General features: G+C 38.0%; 1 protein-coding gene across 1 annotated transcript; it reads left to right on the forward strand.

The window, feature by feature from the left end:
- Nucleotides 1–3,938: 3,938 nt before the first annotated feature.
- Nucleotides 3,939–14,405, forward strand: atg4da (autophagy related 4D, cysteine peptidase a). The gene is made up of 11 exons (XM_038271128.1): nucleotides 3,939–4,258; nucleotides 5,968–6,234; nucleotides 6,316–6,399; nucleotides 6,517–6,690; nucleotides 9,638–9,989; nucleotides 10,070–10,134; nucleotides 10,244–10,389; nucleotides 10,483–10,561; nucleotides 12,237–12,313; nucleotides 12,464–12,583; nucleotides 13,358–14,405. The coding sequence occupies exons 2-11, from the start codon at nucleotides 6,018–6,020 to the stop codon at nucleotides 13,535–13,537; spliced, it is 1,494 nt and encodes a 497-aa protein (XP_038127056.1). The 5' UTR covers nucleotides 3,939–4,258; nucleotides 5,968–6,017; the 3' UTR covers nucleotides 13,538–14,405.
- The last annotated feature ends 3,212 nt before the right edge of the window (nucleotides 14,406–17,617 follow it).

Below are 17,617 nucleotides of genomic sequence, written 5' to 3' on the forward strand. Positions count from 1 at the left end.
TAAACAGACTTATCCAAGAAATGTTTTACAACTTTTATACTTCTTTTTGTTACAGCTACTTCTAAAAAAAAAAAAAGGAGTAACTGAGGTTTAGGCAAAACAGAAAAGGGATGGATCAGTGCTCAGTGGTCCAAAATCATGTTCCCAGAAGAAAAGAGATTTCGAAAGTCATTCTGTAAAAGTTAAAAACAAAACAAAAAACAATCCACTGGACTTGGTTTCCAAGGTTTGAAGACGTTTTGCTTCCCGTCCAGGAAGCTTTCTCAATTCAAATATCTGGATTCGCAGTGAGTTTGAGGCTTTATATAGACAAGGCCTTGTATTGCTTGGAAACTAGATGACTGAGAATCTTCATCAGTATTTCGAAAGTCTTGTATTAGGTGAGGCACTCATTTCTTAAATCAATGCCTCAGAGTCTGGAGGGAGATTGAAGACACTTAGAATCCATGTTGTTTGAGGCCCACTGTGAAATTTCTACTATTAGGGTTTATCATTTAAAAACCAAGAATGTGGCACAACTACAAAGTAAGATCTGCATGTACGCCTAAACTGTCGGGGTGTGTAAGGAAAGCAATAATAAGAGGCACAGTTAAGAAGCCCAGATACTTTTGGAGGGGAGGAGAAAAGCTGCCTTCTAAGTTGGAAGAATATGGTAAAAGAAAAATAAACTATTGGTCGTAAACCCTCGAAAAATTATATAGATTGCATAAAACATCTTGGAACCTTCTGTCAAGAATCTATATGAGGGACACACATGTAAAAGAAGGTCCATCTGAACAAAAATTTACTTTTTTTAAAACTTGCTTACTAGATAGTATGCCTGTAGGAAAATGAAGAGTTCATTTTTATACCAGTACGTCTCCTAACCTAAAATATAGTTGAGGCAGCTTTGTGCTTTTTGTTTTGATTGATGGAGTTGATGAAACAATCCTACAAAAAAGACGAGCAGGTGTGCTGCTTCTAACACAGGATGACACACAACATTTAGGCAGAGCCACAATAATAGATCCAACCATATTAATGTTAAGGTCTAGTCCAGAGGTCTGCTGCCTGCACAATCCAAAGACCCATTTTATGATATTACCCCAGCCAATTCAACTTGTAAAAAGCTGCAAATAGTTGATTACCTTTTAATTTTTTTGAACAAAAATGAAAAGATGACTTGTATTTAATAAATGTCTACCACAGGACATTTTTCATTTTTTAAATAACCACTGTGCCATTTCAAATGTTGGGTTTTCAAAGGCAGGAATAAAATGTGTGTTTGTGGAAAATGATTTAACAAAAACATCCTTAATTTTTCCTAATTTTAAAAGATCAAAAATATATGTCTGTGCATTTATTCATTTTTTTGTAAATGAATGCATTTAAATTACTTTAAAGAACTAACTGGCTCTTTATCATTTTTAGCCAAAGTAAGGGTCTAAATAGCCAAAGGTTGCAGACCCCTGGACTGGACTAGTCAGATTCCAAAGCTGCTGTCAATGTGGAATATTTACAAACTGTTGAGAACTGATGTTCACCAATGATTATCCAATTTTAATGATGATTAACTATTTTGCAAAGAACGGTGGTGTTTTAAAGAGAACAAGGACTAGAAACATCCTTCCAGTGAAAGTTGGCTCTACCCAGTATAAACTCATCTGAGTTATGCTTCCATGTTTTCAGCACTTTTATGAATATAATATGACTCATCAAGAAATTAGGAGATATAAAATTAGTTCTTCCCTTTCTGTGGAATTTGTGTTAAGGAAGTGCTTAGTATGACTAAAATCATCAAGCACCCAGTTCCAGATAGTATTTCAGGGGGCCTTCTTATGCACTATGCAGACCAAATTCTTGTGTTTTTCATTATATTTTTTAAGCACTCATGGGGGCGGCAAATGGTTCAAGCATTGTGAAAAAGCTCTATAATGCTTCCTGTACCAAAGAACAGTCCCCTAAGGGCAAAAAAAATTCAGAAATGTGGCTCTCACATTTTTAAATATGAAAACCCTTGAAAAACAAATTAAGAAGTCGCTTGATTCAGATGAGGAGAAATTAAATACTTTATAATTTGCCTATAGGTGGAATAGAGAGGTTGATAACACTTCTTAATTGGATTTTTAAGCACTGGATGGCCTTGGCAAATATGCTCACTTATTTACTTTTTTCCTCTGCTTTTAATTTAATCCAGCCTAACATTTCAGCTGGTAAATTATTGATTGATTTTAACTTGTGTCCTATCGTTGGAGGGGTGTCAGACTTCCGTGTAAATAGATCACAGAGTGTCAGAGTTGATGGTTATCTCATTTTAGGCATTTATTTTCTACTGGTTCTCCTCAGGCCTGTGTTCTGTCTCCCCTGCTGTATATCTTGTACACTAAAGATTGCCGGAGTCAGTATATAGATACACATATCCTAGAATTTGCAGATGATAGACTTATCATCATTTTGTTACAGGGAGAGGACGAACCCACCTAGTCAGGTAATAGAGGATTTCATTTCTCAGTGTGATATATTTTACCTTAATAGTCTCTTAAACAAAGACGTATACAGATTTTAGAATCAAGCCGACTACAGAATCTTCTTTTCTCACTAAAAATGAACCTGTGGAGAGGGTTCTTTCCTATAAATATCTGGGGGTTGTCATCAATGAGTTCCCACTCAGTGAAAATACAGATGAAAGGAGTAAAAAAACTCACCACAGATGCCACTTCCTCCAATAAATTAAATGTTTAGAGTGTGTAAAAAGCTGAGGACCATTTTCTGTAACTTTGATAGAATCTGTCCTCACTTTCACTTTTATTACCTCGTTTGGGAATCTGTTTGAGACAAGAACAGGATCAAGCAAATTCTACAAAAAGCTGCTACAATTATAGGAGTTATATTAGCCATTTAAGAAGAGAGTCCTATAAAAGGCAGACCCCATAATTCACTCTTCAATTCAGCCACTCCATGATGAATTTGAGCTACTCACCATCAGGGAGGAGATCCAGGCAGCCCAGTCAGGTCATCATTCAGACATTTAAAAGGTATCTGGGTTTGGTTTGTTGCTTAGCGTATCTTAACTGATATATATAGCAGGATGCACGGAGAAGCAGTTTTTAGCACTGTTGCTTTTATGATTTGATTCCCAGCCCTGGGTCTTTCTGCATGGAGTTTGCATATTCTCCCTGTGCATGTGTGGGTTCTCTCCGGGTACTCCAGCTTCCTCCCATTATCCAAAACATGTTTTAGGTTAATTGCCATCTTTAATTTGTCCTTAAGTGTTAGTGTGTGTTGCATGGTTGTGTGTCTCTGTGTTGCCTGGCAACCTATCCAGGGTGTACCCTGTCTGTCACCCATAAACTGCAGAAGATAGGCACCAGAAGTGGGAGAAGATGGACTGATGCTTTTATAGCTGCTGCTTCAGTGACTGTTTCTATATACTTGAGTATTCCATTGTTTATTTTTATCCCGCATCCCTGTATGGATCTTTTCTCAAGGGAACACCATATTGATACTCATATAAACCAGGTATCCTCACAATTATGCAGTAGTCTGTGATCCTCTTTTCATTTCAATTGCAATCAAGGTTTTGTACCACAAAATGGTAATTTTCTGGGGCGTTAATACATCTTTAAAAACCTTGACAAACTTTTATGGTTATTCTTTTTTCTTTATAACATACTTCTCTTGATAGCAGATTCAGTTTGGTTTTAAAATGAGCACATATAAGGCATATAATAAATCTCAGAGTATGAGTTTTAGTTATTGGCTTTAGCCAATGCGGGTGGCTTCAGACACCCTCATTGGCTAACGTTGGCCTTCTGACAGCCTTCAAACACTCTCATTGGCTAACGTTAGCCAATGAGAAGGTCTGAAGTCAGTGTTTAGATAGCCAGCGAATCAACTTTCTCGTTATTGTTATTTTAACCAATCACGTAGAAACAAAAAAAAAGGACAACAGGAAGTAAATATTGTGACCGATAAGGGACCCAGAAGCTGGGGGCAGGTAGCTGGGCGGGCAGTGTTGCTGTGGTTTTATTAAGCTATAAAAATATCTTGCTTTGTTTTTTTTTTATAGGGAGGACCGCTTCCGAATTGTTTTTTTTTTCTGTGGTTTGTTGGAATATAACGAGGCTTGTTGCGTGCTTCTAAATTTCACCAAGCTAACGCCGGGGCTAGCGCTAAAGTTAGCTTATTATTTCTAGTTTCAGTCAAAGGCTCGAGGAAGCCACCAAAATGAGTTAATGTGCGACCAGACACCGACCTGCTTAACCCGGAGCTCGGACAGGTAGGTCCCCAACTGAAACACTTTACATAAAGGGTGCTTTTAAAGAGGTCCGGGTTGGACCTAATGTCGTAAGACCATACTGCGGTGTAATTAAATACTGTAAAGCGGTTTGACCTATTGGCAGGAACCATACATGTTTTACTCCTCTGTCTCTTATTAGCTGTTGATACGAGTTGTCTGGTGATGTTAAAGAGACTTAACCGCATGGATGCCAGTTGACTGATCAGATGACTTTCTGTGGCACTAAAAAAGAAAAAGCCTGACATACCGGTTGTCAAATGCTTATCACATGACGCCTGTGCTTCTTTTTTACTTTTCAAGCATTGTACAACTGTATGTTCCTTATTGAAACTACTACTCACGAGTTTCAGGGTGGGACAATCATTTATTGTGCAATTCTTTGGGAATAATCCATTAAATTCTACTCATGTTTACACTCATTGTGTGGCTGTTATAGTTAATATTCAGGCAAGTTATTTAAATTCCATTCTAGCTCTTTTTTTCCTCTTTAAATTTACAATCAATCTAAAGTTTTCTAGTTCTTCAAATGGTTTTCATGTCTCTTTATTTGAATGAATGTATATACTTCTAATTATAGCTAATTGTCAAAAACAACCAACTGAAGATTACTTCAAGACCTTTCAAATAATGACCAAGAAAGCACAGATTAATACATAGGAGCAGCATCAGTGTTTTTTTTTTTTTTTTTTTTTAACAGTGTTCTGTCTGGAAATGTGGCAATAAGAATAATTGTCTTGATGCCAAAAAGAGCCCAACAGATTTTGCTTTGACAAGTGGAGCAGTACGGCTATCGCCATAGTGTTCCACTTGATTTATGCATATAAATTGCTTTATTATAATTCATGCAGGGGGGTTTATAGATTTTATGGACACTGCAGTGTAAGTAGAAAAGGAAATGAAAAGAAACAAAGAAAGTAAAGATTAATACATAGGAGCAGCATCAGGGTTTTAAATATAGGGCTTAAATGCATTTCCTCACTTCAGGTCAAAGCATGTCTTTTGTTAAGAACCACTATTATTTCATTTCAGTTTTGGAGCTTTTAAAAAAAGAAACAAGTAATGTTAATTTTTCTCTTGTCTCCGTTCTGATAAATTGCAGTTTAACTTAAACGTCATAAAGGTTATGTCCCTTTCATATTATAAGAAATATAAAATTTTTACCCTTCAAATGCAGTACAAAACCTTTTGAAATATAATTGAAATTTCAGCTTCCATTCTTCTAAAAATATAACATTTAATTACACAATATGACAATATGACCAAAACTAATATCACATTATTTAATATGGTTGATACAATATAATTTCAGTACCTAAAAAAAGAAACAAAATACATTCCAGTAAAAACTTATGATATTTGGTGAAGTTTATATATACGCTTATATACATTTTAGATATTTAATAAAAGAAAAAACAATTGATTTAAAACTCAGAAAGTCACAGTTGGGCAGCTGACCAGCAATGTGCAGCTGTGTGTGATACTTTCTACTCTGCATACCTGGATTAAACTCTGGTCTCTCCACCACATTATTTTCCATCTTAGTAAAAGTACTTCAATTCGTATGCAGGATATGGATATTTTTTCAGATAGATTTAATTTTTCTACTATGATTAAACTTAAAAATACTTTATTGATCCCAAAGGGAAATTAAATAGGTGGCATTTTTTAACTTATTTCTTCCCTTTTAGTTCCATGTTGCGATGAGGAGCTGCAGGGTCCACCTCTGAGGGATCAGGGTATGAACTCGGTGTCCCCCAGTGCAGCGCAGTACGTGGGCTTAGTGATGCAGGATGAGCAGGTGGAGAGCTGGAGGCAGCCGCCTCTGGAGCGGCAGCGCAGCTTTGGATTCAGAACGCCTCAAGCTTCAGATTCCAGCAGAGAGGCAGCCAGAGAGCCTGATGAGATGGAGAAAGTAAAGGCCAAACTGATGTCTGCATGGAACAACGTTAAATATGGTGTGTAACATCATCTCCGCTGAAGTTTAGACCAGCAGAGTGAGCTTTTTGAGATCACACAGGTTTCTCTGTCATTTTCAGGTTGGACTATTAAGACAAAAACTTCTTTCAATAAAGTCTCTCCTGTTACTATTCTGGGACACTCCTATCTGCTCAACAGTGAAGGTATGTTTGCAGACTGTTTCTTATGGAAGATTCATGACCTTATTAAGAAGCTGAATTTAGTTAATTTACTTGTTTTGTTTAGTTAAAAACCCATTTTTTTAATTTTTACCCTCTCAGATGAGGTGGAGAGGTTCCGTCGGGATTTTGTGTCCAGAATATGGCTGACCTACCGGAGGGAGTTCCCTCCACTGGACGGCTCTACCTGGACAACGGACTGTGGCTGGGGCTGCATGCTGCGCAGCGGACAGATGCTGCTGGCACAGGGGCTGGTGGTCCACCTGATGCCCAGAGGTTTGTGTTTTATACTTTGGTTCTGTAACTAAAAGCAAATCAGGCTCCTTTGACTGGTTGGATGATGCACGATTTACTGGATTTTTATGTCATCCACTTAGCAAATTATAGGTTTTTACATAAAGCAGTCCTGACTGCCACCACTAAGGTGAGATGACCTTATTAAATAAGGAGTGATTAGAAAGTGTCCAAACGAATCTGGTATCTGCAGACACATCAAATTTAGCTTTGTTATTTCTTTAAGCATCTGCACACCCACATTTTATAAAGAACAATATTTTATTTATAATAATTGCCTTTCGAAGAAACTCTGCCCTTTAACCTGATCATATCTGCTCCCAGTAAAACTATAAACTTCAGTGATGTTGCTACTTAGAGGACATCAAGTACATAATAGGGAAGTAGAATGCCCTCATGTTTTTTTCAAAATTTTATCTGAATAATAATGTAAATATATTTGTAACCCACATGCTCCATATATTATTTTCTTTTTGGAGAAAACGGAAAGACTTTGTTTAAAGAAAGCCAGAAGAATTCAAACATGTTGTGGAAGGTACTCTGTTTAAATGAGCAAACAAATATAAAAACTTTAGCCTTCAGTGTATTTAAAAGTTAAAGCTGCAAATCACCCTGGCCAAAATTCCCCTAATATAACATGGTGGGGGCAGCATCATTCTGGGGGGAAGCTTTTGTTCATCAGGAGCAAGGAATATATAAACTCATATTTTTGTGGTTCTTTATTGTTAATGACCTCGTACATAAAATCACATTAACATAAATTGGACGATTGGTGGTAATGTGAACAAGTGTAAATAAATTCAAAGATTGTTTTCTTACAATTAGTTTTACTTGTAAAAAAATAGAAAACCTTTGGCCTGAGTGCTACAACTTTTGGCCTTTTTTTTGGACCATACTTTTACAGTGGGAAATGAGAAGATGGTGATTAGGATTTTATCCTTAAAGGTGCTGTAGGAGATCTTGGTAAAACGGTTCCAGCAAGCTATATTTTTGAACGGACACAACCATGACTCTCCCTTCAGACCACTCCTTGAAAACACATGAACGCGCATGCTGTCTGCAGCGCATCTAGAGCAGCTGAGGCAGCGTGTCGCTGATCTGGGAGCTGACAGGGAGACAGGCAGCACTGATGATGCAGAGCGCTATGATCACTCCTCTGAAACAGTTTATTAACGCCTAAATCAACTTAAAATGTCGAAAAAAAGGTTCGCTTTTATTATCACGGTGCCTGCAGTTTGGATTATGTACGTGAAAATCGCCTTCCAGCCGCCGTGGCAAACCGTGGGGAGGCGACCGGGCCATAGGCTGCTGTTGAATGGGATTCCTAGTGACAGAGCACTGCCGGTATGTGGGGGTCTGAGCAGCTCCAAAAGAAATAATATTTGAAACCAGGATGGTAATCTATTTGGATGAACTGACTGCACAGACAATGTTTTCAGGTGGACTTTCTCACTTCAAAATAGATTCAAACTACTTTTTACCCACTGATCACAGCAAATACAGCTGCCATTGTTACAGGCAAAGAAAGGATAGGTTAGCCCTGCCCAACGTGCATCAGACCCACTTTTTCCATTGCGCAGCCAGAGCAGCAAAGATGCTTCGGCCGCGCTTCAGAGCTAAACTTGTACAAGCATCAAAAATGAAACAACCCGCTCGTTTTTTCTGCTTTAGGTGTGAACGTAGCATAACAGTAGCTAGCTTCCAGCAAGGGCGTCCTGCACGAGCATTAGGGGGTCGATTCGTTCATGTGTCAGGGTACACGCACAGGGGGGAGGGACAAGCAGATGACTATGATTGACATGTCAGGAACAAATCGTGTACAACGGACCGTCTTTTGTGATTGGCGCGGAACGCACTGCAAACGCCACGACGCGCTGCTTCAGCTGCTCAAAATGCGCTGCGCCTTGATGAGCGTCAACCATTGACTTTGCATGTAAACTAGCTGCTTCTGCTGCCTTTGGTGTGAACGTAGCATTATATTAGCGCTGTTTCATTGGGCTTAAAGCTACAGTGTGTAACTTTTAGCGTCATCTAGCGGTCAGACTGCAGACCGCAGCAACATGAACATCTCCCCCCCACCGCTTCTCCCCCCCAACAGTACGGCGAGCGTTACGGGACAAAATGTCTTCCACGACGTCCGTATCACCTACCTTCTCAAGTGAGAAGACATAGACAACATAGATAATTTTACAGATAGTATTTCATTAGTCTGTGTAGGGTATAGATTTCATGTAGACTTAAGATAATAAATATACCCGTTATTTTTTCTACATCGTTGTGACGTTTTGGCGGCTAGTTTGTTGCCTCTGCGCTGCCGTAGCGCAAAGATGTCAGCCTCCATGGCTGCGAGACCCGCTCCTATGTAATTATAAATAACGAATTCTAAGGCAACGTAAATATTAAGGTTAAGAGGCTGAGCTCGTAGATGATGATAAATAACATAGTTATGTATAATATATTACATTTCTTACTGTATATCCCTGTAATTATTACACACTGTAGCTTTAAAGGTACAGTGCAAAAAGCGGGATTTACAACTGCTGTTCTTTGCTGGATCCTTGGCTCTAAGACGACTTTAGCCATTTGCAGCATGCTGAGAATATTCATTAAATAATTATAGATTTTTTTGCCTCCTGCTGGTATTACTATAATAGATAAAATAACTGGCATTCCCAAGTAAAAAATTTACATATACAAGCTATTTATCATTACAATTAAGTAAATGTTTTGTTCTCTGGTTGATTGATTGCTATTCTCATATTTTTGTAAAACGCTCAGCATGTTTAAAAAAACACAACAGTCAACAGACGATTTTAGCAGATTATTTTCTGTATTTGTTAGAATAATAATAATAAAAAAAAACTGTCAATGGTTGTCCTAACTTTAGATTATTATTTCTGAGTTGTTGTTTTGTTTGTTCCTGTGGTAGATTGGGCCTGGCCAGATGCTCAGCAGCTAACTGATGTGGACTTTGAGGTGTTCCGCCCTCGTTCCCCAGTACGGGCTGGAGGGGTCCCCATCCCTTCCTTTGGATCTTTGCGGGGATCCAGCACCCCAGAGAAAATCCCTGCCAGCAGTCAGGCACCCAAATTCTGCCCGAGAAAAAGACCAGATAGTGCAAAGGACCAGCAGGCTGAGCCCATCCACTCCAAGCTAATTACCTGGTTTGGAGATCAACCTCCAGCACCTTTCGGGGTCCACCAGCTGGTGGAAATAGGCAAAAGTTCAGGGAAGAAAGCTGGCGACTGGTATGGGCCCTCCATAGTGGCACATATACTTCGGTAAGTGCTCTATGTTTGGATCAGTACTATTTAAATATCCTGCAGTCAGTTAAAGGCCTGTTTTTGTTTGGTGTTTGCAGGAAAGCTGTGGCCAAAAACTCTGTGGCACAAAACCTAGCTGTATATGTTGCTCAGGACTGTACAGGTAAGGTTTAATGCACATGGATTGTTTTTCTCTACTTTTCTTGTAAATGTTTTTCATTTTTACAGCAAATTTTTTTTCTTTTCTTTTATATCTTTATCCTGGTACAAAGTGTACAAAGAGGACGTGTTGCGTCTTTGTGATCCGTCACTAACACCTGCTGACCCATCAAACCAAGCCTGGAAGTCTGTTATCATTCTGGTGCCGGTCCGACTCGGAGGAGAAGCCCTCAACCCGTCCTACATCGAGTGCGTCAAGGTCTGAATATTCTGACCAACCAAACACCTCATTCACTCACTGCTTGCTAAAAATGCTCCACCGTATTCTGAAAGCACTTGTGTTCCACTTCAGAACATCCTGAAGCTGGACTGTTGTATCGGAGTAATTGGAGGGAAACCAAAGCACTCGCTGTACTTTATCGGCTTCCAAGGTGAGATCCAGCTGCTGCTTAAATGATCACATCAAAGGAAGACTAAATCCCAAAGAGCTGAGACAAAGCTGCACTGCAAAAAATTCAAATCTAAATAAGTAATTTTTTCTTAAAATAAGTGCATTTTTCATTGACTTGAGGAGGTTAGGGAAACACTTTGCCAACGGAACAGGACAATTTACATTTTAAGTGCATATTATCTAATTGTCTTATTCTAAGAATTAAAACTACCGTAATTTTCGGACTATTAGCCGCACCTGAATATAAGCCGCAGAAGCTAAATTGCATGATTTATACATATACAAGCCCTGTCTTGCGCTCGCAATGTCCGTCTTTCTCGCTGTCGTTCTGTCTCGTACCACTCGCGGTAGAAGTCTGCTTCCAGAGGACCTCTGCATTCCTGCGCGTGCGGCTACTGTACTTGTGTGTTGAAGCAAATGTGACGTCAACATGGTGGATGGTAAAATCCATAGATTAAAGGAATAGTACACCCAAAACATGATTAGACTTCATTTTCTACTCACCTCCATGCTGAACAACACTCTGGAGTACTTTTTTGATATCTCAAATGCATCTGGAGATCTGGGAGGCTTCTTGCTGTCTGCTGACATTCAAATAATGGAGGTCTATGGCGCCCGAGACAGAAAGGTCCATAAAAGTCCACAAAAAACGTTTCAATATTCCTCCATACTGCTCGTCCAATGTATTCCAAGTGTCCTGAGTGGGTAGCATCCAGAATTTACTCGAAACAAAGTCATTTAGAATGTTTTTAGAGCATAAACAGTAGTGTATAGGATTTCCTGAAAGCGCGTTTACGAGTCTACGGAAGCCGGCAGACCAAACCAGAGGAAAGTGCGCATTCAGCGTCTGCTCTGCCAATAATGCAAGCGTAGAAGAAGAAATGTGCTGTTTACCTGTGCAAAGAAAGAAACAACGAAAGAAAAATGTCTGAGGACTTCAGTGTTGAGGAAGAGCATGAGTTCTTTACCGAGCTGAATGCGCACTTTCATTTGGTTTGGTCTGCCAGCTTCCGTAGCCTCGTGAACTCGCAGGCGTTCGCTTTCAGGAAATCCTATACACTACTGTTTATGCTCTAAAAACATTCTAAATGACTTCGTTTCGAGTAAATTATGGACGCTACCCACTCAGGACACTTGGAATACATTGGACGAGCAGTATGGAGGAATATTGACACGTTTTTTTGTGGACTTTTATGGACCTTTCTGTCTCGGTCACCATAGACCTCCATTATTTGAATGTCAGCAGACAGCAAGAAGCCTCCCAGATCTCCAGATGCATTTGAGATATCAAAAAAGTACTCCAGAGTGTTGTTCAGCATGGGGGTGAGTAGAAAATGAAGGCTAATCATGTTTTGGGTGTACTATTCCTTTAAGGTATTACCCTAGTGGCCGTTAGCTGTAAAAGTCTATAGATAAGCTGCATTGTTATATAAGCCGCAAGGTCGAAAAATGGGAAAAAAGTTGTGGCTTATAGTCCGAAAATATGGTACTCCTTTAATTGGCAAATCCATCTTTTTTACCTACTCAAATTAAGGGTAGATACATAAGTAAATTTGTACTTCTGCTTTTGTATTTCTAGATTGTTTTTGCATTGTGATGTTTGTTGACTTTGAATAATCTTCACCTGAAAAACTGTGACTTTTTATCATGTTCAGATGACCAGCTGCTCTATCTGGACCCTCACCTCTGCCAGCCGACCATCGACGTCGCTCAAGCAGACTTCTCACTTGAGGTTAGTTGTCATGTCTTTCCCCCTCAGGGTCCTAACATTTATCTTACACTGCAGAATCTAAAAATCAATCTGCTCCTACAGTAATAAGATATAGTTTCCCACCATTTGACTCGGTTCTTGTGATGTATATCACCTTGTATCCCTCTGCAGTCGTTCCACTGCAGCTCTCCTAAAAAGATGCCCTTCAGCCGCATGGATCCCAGCTGCACCATCGGCTTCTATGCCAAGAACAAGAAGGACTTTGAATCTTTATGTTCTGCTGTCAGCACAGTGAGTTTTTTTAACTACTTATAAGAAGCTCAGTTTTTACCCCTTTAAACCCTTTTTCCCTCTCTCTCTTCACAATTATGCATTACTTTATGTTTATAGTTAAAATTTTTATACTTGGTAATTATTATAACTAAGAATGGGTAAAAAAATCAATTTTGAATCAATTCCTTTACATTTTTGCAAAATCAATGTCTAGGAAATGAGATTGATTTGTTTTATAGTGACATGCGTGACGTTCACATTCAACTGAGCAGAAAAAATGAACTCAAGATTAATTAAAGCCAGACAGCTGCAAATATAGCCAATAGGTTGACTGAAGACTTTAACAAATGGGGGCTGACCAGCAAACACCCTGTAGTTGTTGCAGACAACGCTGCACATATGGTGCAGAGGAGATAATGCAGCTCATGTATGTCTGCTGTGTCACGTCTGCTTGCTCGAGTGAGGCTTCACTTTTTCACTTTTCACAAACAAGTTTGCACTTTTGAGACAGTTTTGTTCACATCTCAAGTTCAAACTTGCACTTTGTGTTTAATATGACAGGAAAAAATAAAAGACTTGAGTATTTTGAAACACAGTTGAACCACTTTCATTGTAAAAACAGATCGAATCAAAATTAATCGATTTAGAACTGTACGAATCAGGACTTTGGCGAAAATACCCAGCCCTAATTATAACCTTTTTTAATACTCTTATTTTTGTGTGTTTCAGGCCCGTTTGTCATTCCTTTTTCCTATTTAGGTTTTATTTTCACTAATATTGTTCTCCATCCAGGCTATATCCTCATCTAAGGAGAAATACCCCATCTTTACCTTCGTCGAGGGGCAGGGGCAGGACTATGGACTTGAGGGCCCCAGCAGCAACCACAGTGGACCCCTGGCCCACATTCTGCCTCCAGGACCACTGAGCAGGAGTAACACCAGAAGGAGCAGTGAGGAGTTTGTCTTCCTGTGAGCCCCTGGGAACCAGGCTCTCCCATGCTCCTCCACTAGGTGGCAGACTTTTTGTCTATTCTCCTAAAATAACTGAAGGACTTGCTGTGATGGTGCAGCTACCAATTTAAAGATAAATTGCAACTCTTTATCTGCTTGTTATCAAAGACCCCATTAAAGACGATTCATCAGTTGATTAATGGAGGTTGATTTTAATTGGATAGGATGTTTTTTTTCTTATCAAGTAGGTCTAATAAATCAAAACCTCCCATAATAAAAGCTGTAGCTCCCCTATATTATTCCTGTATACATAGCAAACCACCTGCTGCACACATTTTTTTAAAAAGATGTTTCATTTTGTTTCAGGTTTATTTATAAGATTTATGGCTGTGTGTGTGAATACTGAGTTTGTATAATTTATTTGTCCCTGATTGTCCAGATATGTTTAAACATCATTGCTGGTTTATCTCCCAGAGGTTTTGGACAGCTTCATTGGAGCTCTCGATCTCTGAAACTCATCTCATTATTTATCTGCAGGAAAATTAAAAACAAATTCTGAAATCTGTTACTTTTCTTTTGCTGTTGAACATGGATATTTATCTTTACTGAATAGACATGTCTCATCAAGCATATTTTAAAAAGTGAACTGGATGTATTTGTTAGAGTGAACCTAAAGCAGGTCTGTTTAATCAATAAGGTTCAGGTTTTAATGTGCTAATGCGTCATACAGTATGACCATGCAGAGTTGAGGTTTTCGAAGTATTCCCACGGCCTGTTCCTGTTTTTTTTTTTCTTTTGAATTTGTTTTTACATGACAACTATTACTGGAAGTTGCACTACTATTTTTGCCTAGTTTTCTGTCCAAATTAAATGCAAGCACTGGAACAATATTCTCCTTGTATTTCATTATTTGATTGTTTTAAGAGTTGCTATTTTGACTTTAGCCTTCCTAAGGGGAAATATTAAAACAGACCCGTTCTCTGCATCTTATACCCAAGTTTCAGTTAATTTTATGGTTTATTATAGTTGTACATTTGTACCGTACCAAATTTATTTATAAAGCACTGTCAACACCCAACAGGATCAAAGTGCCATACACAATCATAAATTACAAATAATCACTCATAAAAAAATAAAGTGTATAATATTTGTAATAAAATAAAAAGCAATAATAGAATAATAAAATAAATACAGTAAGACAAAGACAACATCTCATTTTCTTAAAAGCCAAGGAAAAGAAATGGGTCTTAAGAAGAGATTTAAAATCTAAAACTGAAGAGACCTGGCTAATATGGCCAGAGGAAGCTCATTCCATAGCTTAGGGGCAGTGTTGTAGTACTCGAGATCGGTCTTGGTCTCGATACTGGTCTCGAGACCATTTTTTGATGGTCTCGGGCACTGACGACTCAGCATTTTATTTCCAGACCGGTCAAGACCACAACTGTGGAAATAATGCTAATCATCAGAATATTATCCGTTTCTTTAAGATCCTTCTTTTTATTGGATGCTTGGATTCAAATCCAAGCAATAACCTGTCTCATTGGTAAAGGCATGTTTGTTTGTTTTTTTTGTTTTTTCAACTGCGCGCGGGCTGCAGCACTTCGATTGAAAGTCACAAGTTCCCAGTACTAACTAGAGAAATACACTGCTTGGTCAAAAACAAACCATCTGATTCAGCAACAGGTTCTTGGAACTGAAAAAAGTCAGTCAGGCTTTTGTGCACTTTGTATTTCAGTGGGGTTTGTATTTCTGCAGATGTCAGTAGTAGCTCAGGGAGGAAGTGAAGGAGATCAATCTATTTTTTCAACAAATTATCTGTCTCATAACATATTTCACAACTTGGTGACAGATATAGATTTATTTAAGAAACGTTATATAATATAGCTTTAATCTGTATATGAGAGAGAAACAAGAGAAATGATTGGAATTTTTTCAGTTTTACACTTTTGCACATTGTTTTGAAATAGCACATTTAAAAACAGCATAAATGTATGTACTGTTCATGAAAGGCAGAGAAAATACAATTTTGATCGACTTTGATTAATTGTTTGAAATTCTGTGATTATTACACAGAAGTACTAAATAAAGATGTTAATGTTTAGTCCAGTTCTGTCTGTTAAATATCTAGGTGTTTTTTTATGTGAATGTGGGTCTTTTAGATCAATTTTTGTGATTTTGATCATGTGTCACATTTTATTGTCACATACTGGCGCTGGCCTTGGTCTTGACTCGGTCTCGACTTCCCTCGGTCTTGGTCTTGACTCGGTCTCGGACCCTAAAAGTCTTGGTCTTATCTCGGTCTCGATACACTCTGGTCTTGGTCTTGTCTTGGACTCGGGTTAGGTGGTCTTGACCACAACACTGCTTAGGGGCTGCAACAGAAAAAATCACAGTCCCCTCTGAGCTAGTGTTTTGCCTTTGGCACCCTCAGTAAAATTAAAAATGTTATATTTCAAAAAATCACAAATGCCATTCTTCTAAGGTTGTGTTACACTAATATTTCCCAATAGCTGAAAAAAATCCTTCCTCAGTTCATTGCTGTAAATCATTTTCATGGACATGAGTTACAATCCTCAGTGAAAAGGAAAAATAGGTGAAAATTGAATAAATGGTTCTTAAGTAGCCTGGAAAGGTAAGACATCAAAAGGATTCTGAAGGATTGAGATTTGTTATTTCTTGCATATCTTCCTCCCATTCTGTCCTTACATCACATCTTTCCTACTATTCTACTGTTTTTCAGCCTTTCATTTCCCTTTCCTTGTTTCTTCATTCTTTCCATCCTCCCTATCCTGTGTTCCTTGTGTCAATATTTCCTCCATTCACTTCTCTCCTTTTCACCCTTCATCTTTTCCACACTTCCATCTTTTCTGTTAGGGTTGTTAAGTTTCCCAAACCTTAACCTATAAAAAATGGAAACAAAGACAGTGTAAGATTTTTCCTGAAATGCTTTGCAAAGGGGAGTCCAGAGTTGAACTGTCAATCTCTGCATCTCCGCTTGGCTCAACACTTGCCAGGCTTTTTATTGAGCAGTCAACACATTACAACAGCAGGCATTAGTTTCGATTACGCAGTCTCTTAGACATAGCATAAACTTTTAAGATAGGGAACTTGTCTGATTTCAGTATACGCTTACACAAGGTGTCTGAGTTATGACTTTTCACTTCTCTGCTTCTCAAAAACAGGAAAGCATTCTTGCAAAACATTTGACTGTCTTATGACCTTCATACACTATTTCGAATGATGAGAGTAACATATAGAAAAACAAATGATTGACAGCAATATAAAACATATAAAAGAATAAAATGATAAAAACAACAGAAATCATAATAACCCCCACACTTTCCCATATTAATTTCTCTCCCATCTTAACCCTTCCTTCCGAATTGTTTCTGGATTTCAGATTTTTTTTTACTTGCTGTAACACTTTAAAATGCTTCAGCATATTATAAATGTATATGAACTTAAATGGTGGAGGATTTATAGGTGTAGAAAATTTGCTCTATTAATGTGTAGGAACCGTTTTAAATTTGGATTTTTCACAGCCGGTATCTCCTTAATGAATACGAGCATTTCCAGGTACAACCAAACTGACATTAATATAAAGGCAAGGCAAATTTATTTGTATAGCACAATTCAGTACAAAGACAATGCAAAGTGCTTTACATGAATTAAAATATAGGAAAATAAAACAGAATCAAAGCAAGTAGGAAAAAAATCAATAAAAAAATGTAGAAGCAAAAAAGAATATTAAAAAAAGTAGGACTAAAGAAAATAAAAAAGTTGAACTGTTTAACTAGTACAGTCTAAGGCAATCCTAAACAAATGTGTTTTTAGTCTTGATTTAAAGGAGCTCAGGCTTTCTGCACTTTTACAGTTTTCTGGAAGTTTGTTCCAGATAACTGGAGCATAGGAACTAAATGCTGCTTAGTTTTTAATTTTTTTTTTTTTTAAGATATCTTTATTAAGTTTTGAAAGTGCAACATACAAAAGTCACACACCTGAGTATAAAGCATACATATATATTAAAAAAATTAGGGTCTAAGAAAAAAAAAATACTCTTATCAATACAACAATGGTAATAATACAAAAAAGCCTTCAATAA

Source organism: Cyprinodon tularosa, unplaced genomic scaffold (assembly GCF_016077235.1).
Source record: "Cyprinodon tularosa strain WSP-4 unplaced genomic scaffold, ASM1607723v1 ctg79, whole genome shotgun sequence".
NCBI classification, from domain to species: Eukaryota; Metazoa; Chordata; class Actinopteri; order Cyprinodontiformes; family Cyprinodontidae; genus Cyprinodon; species Cyprinodon tularosa.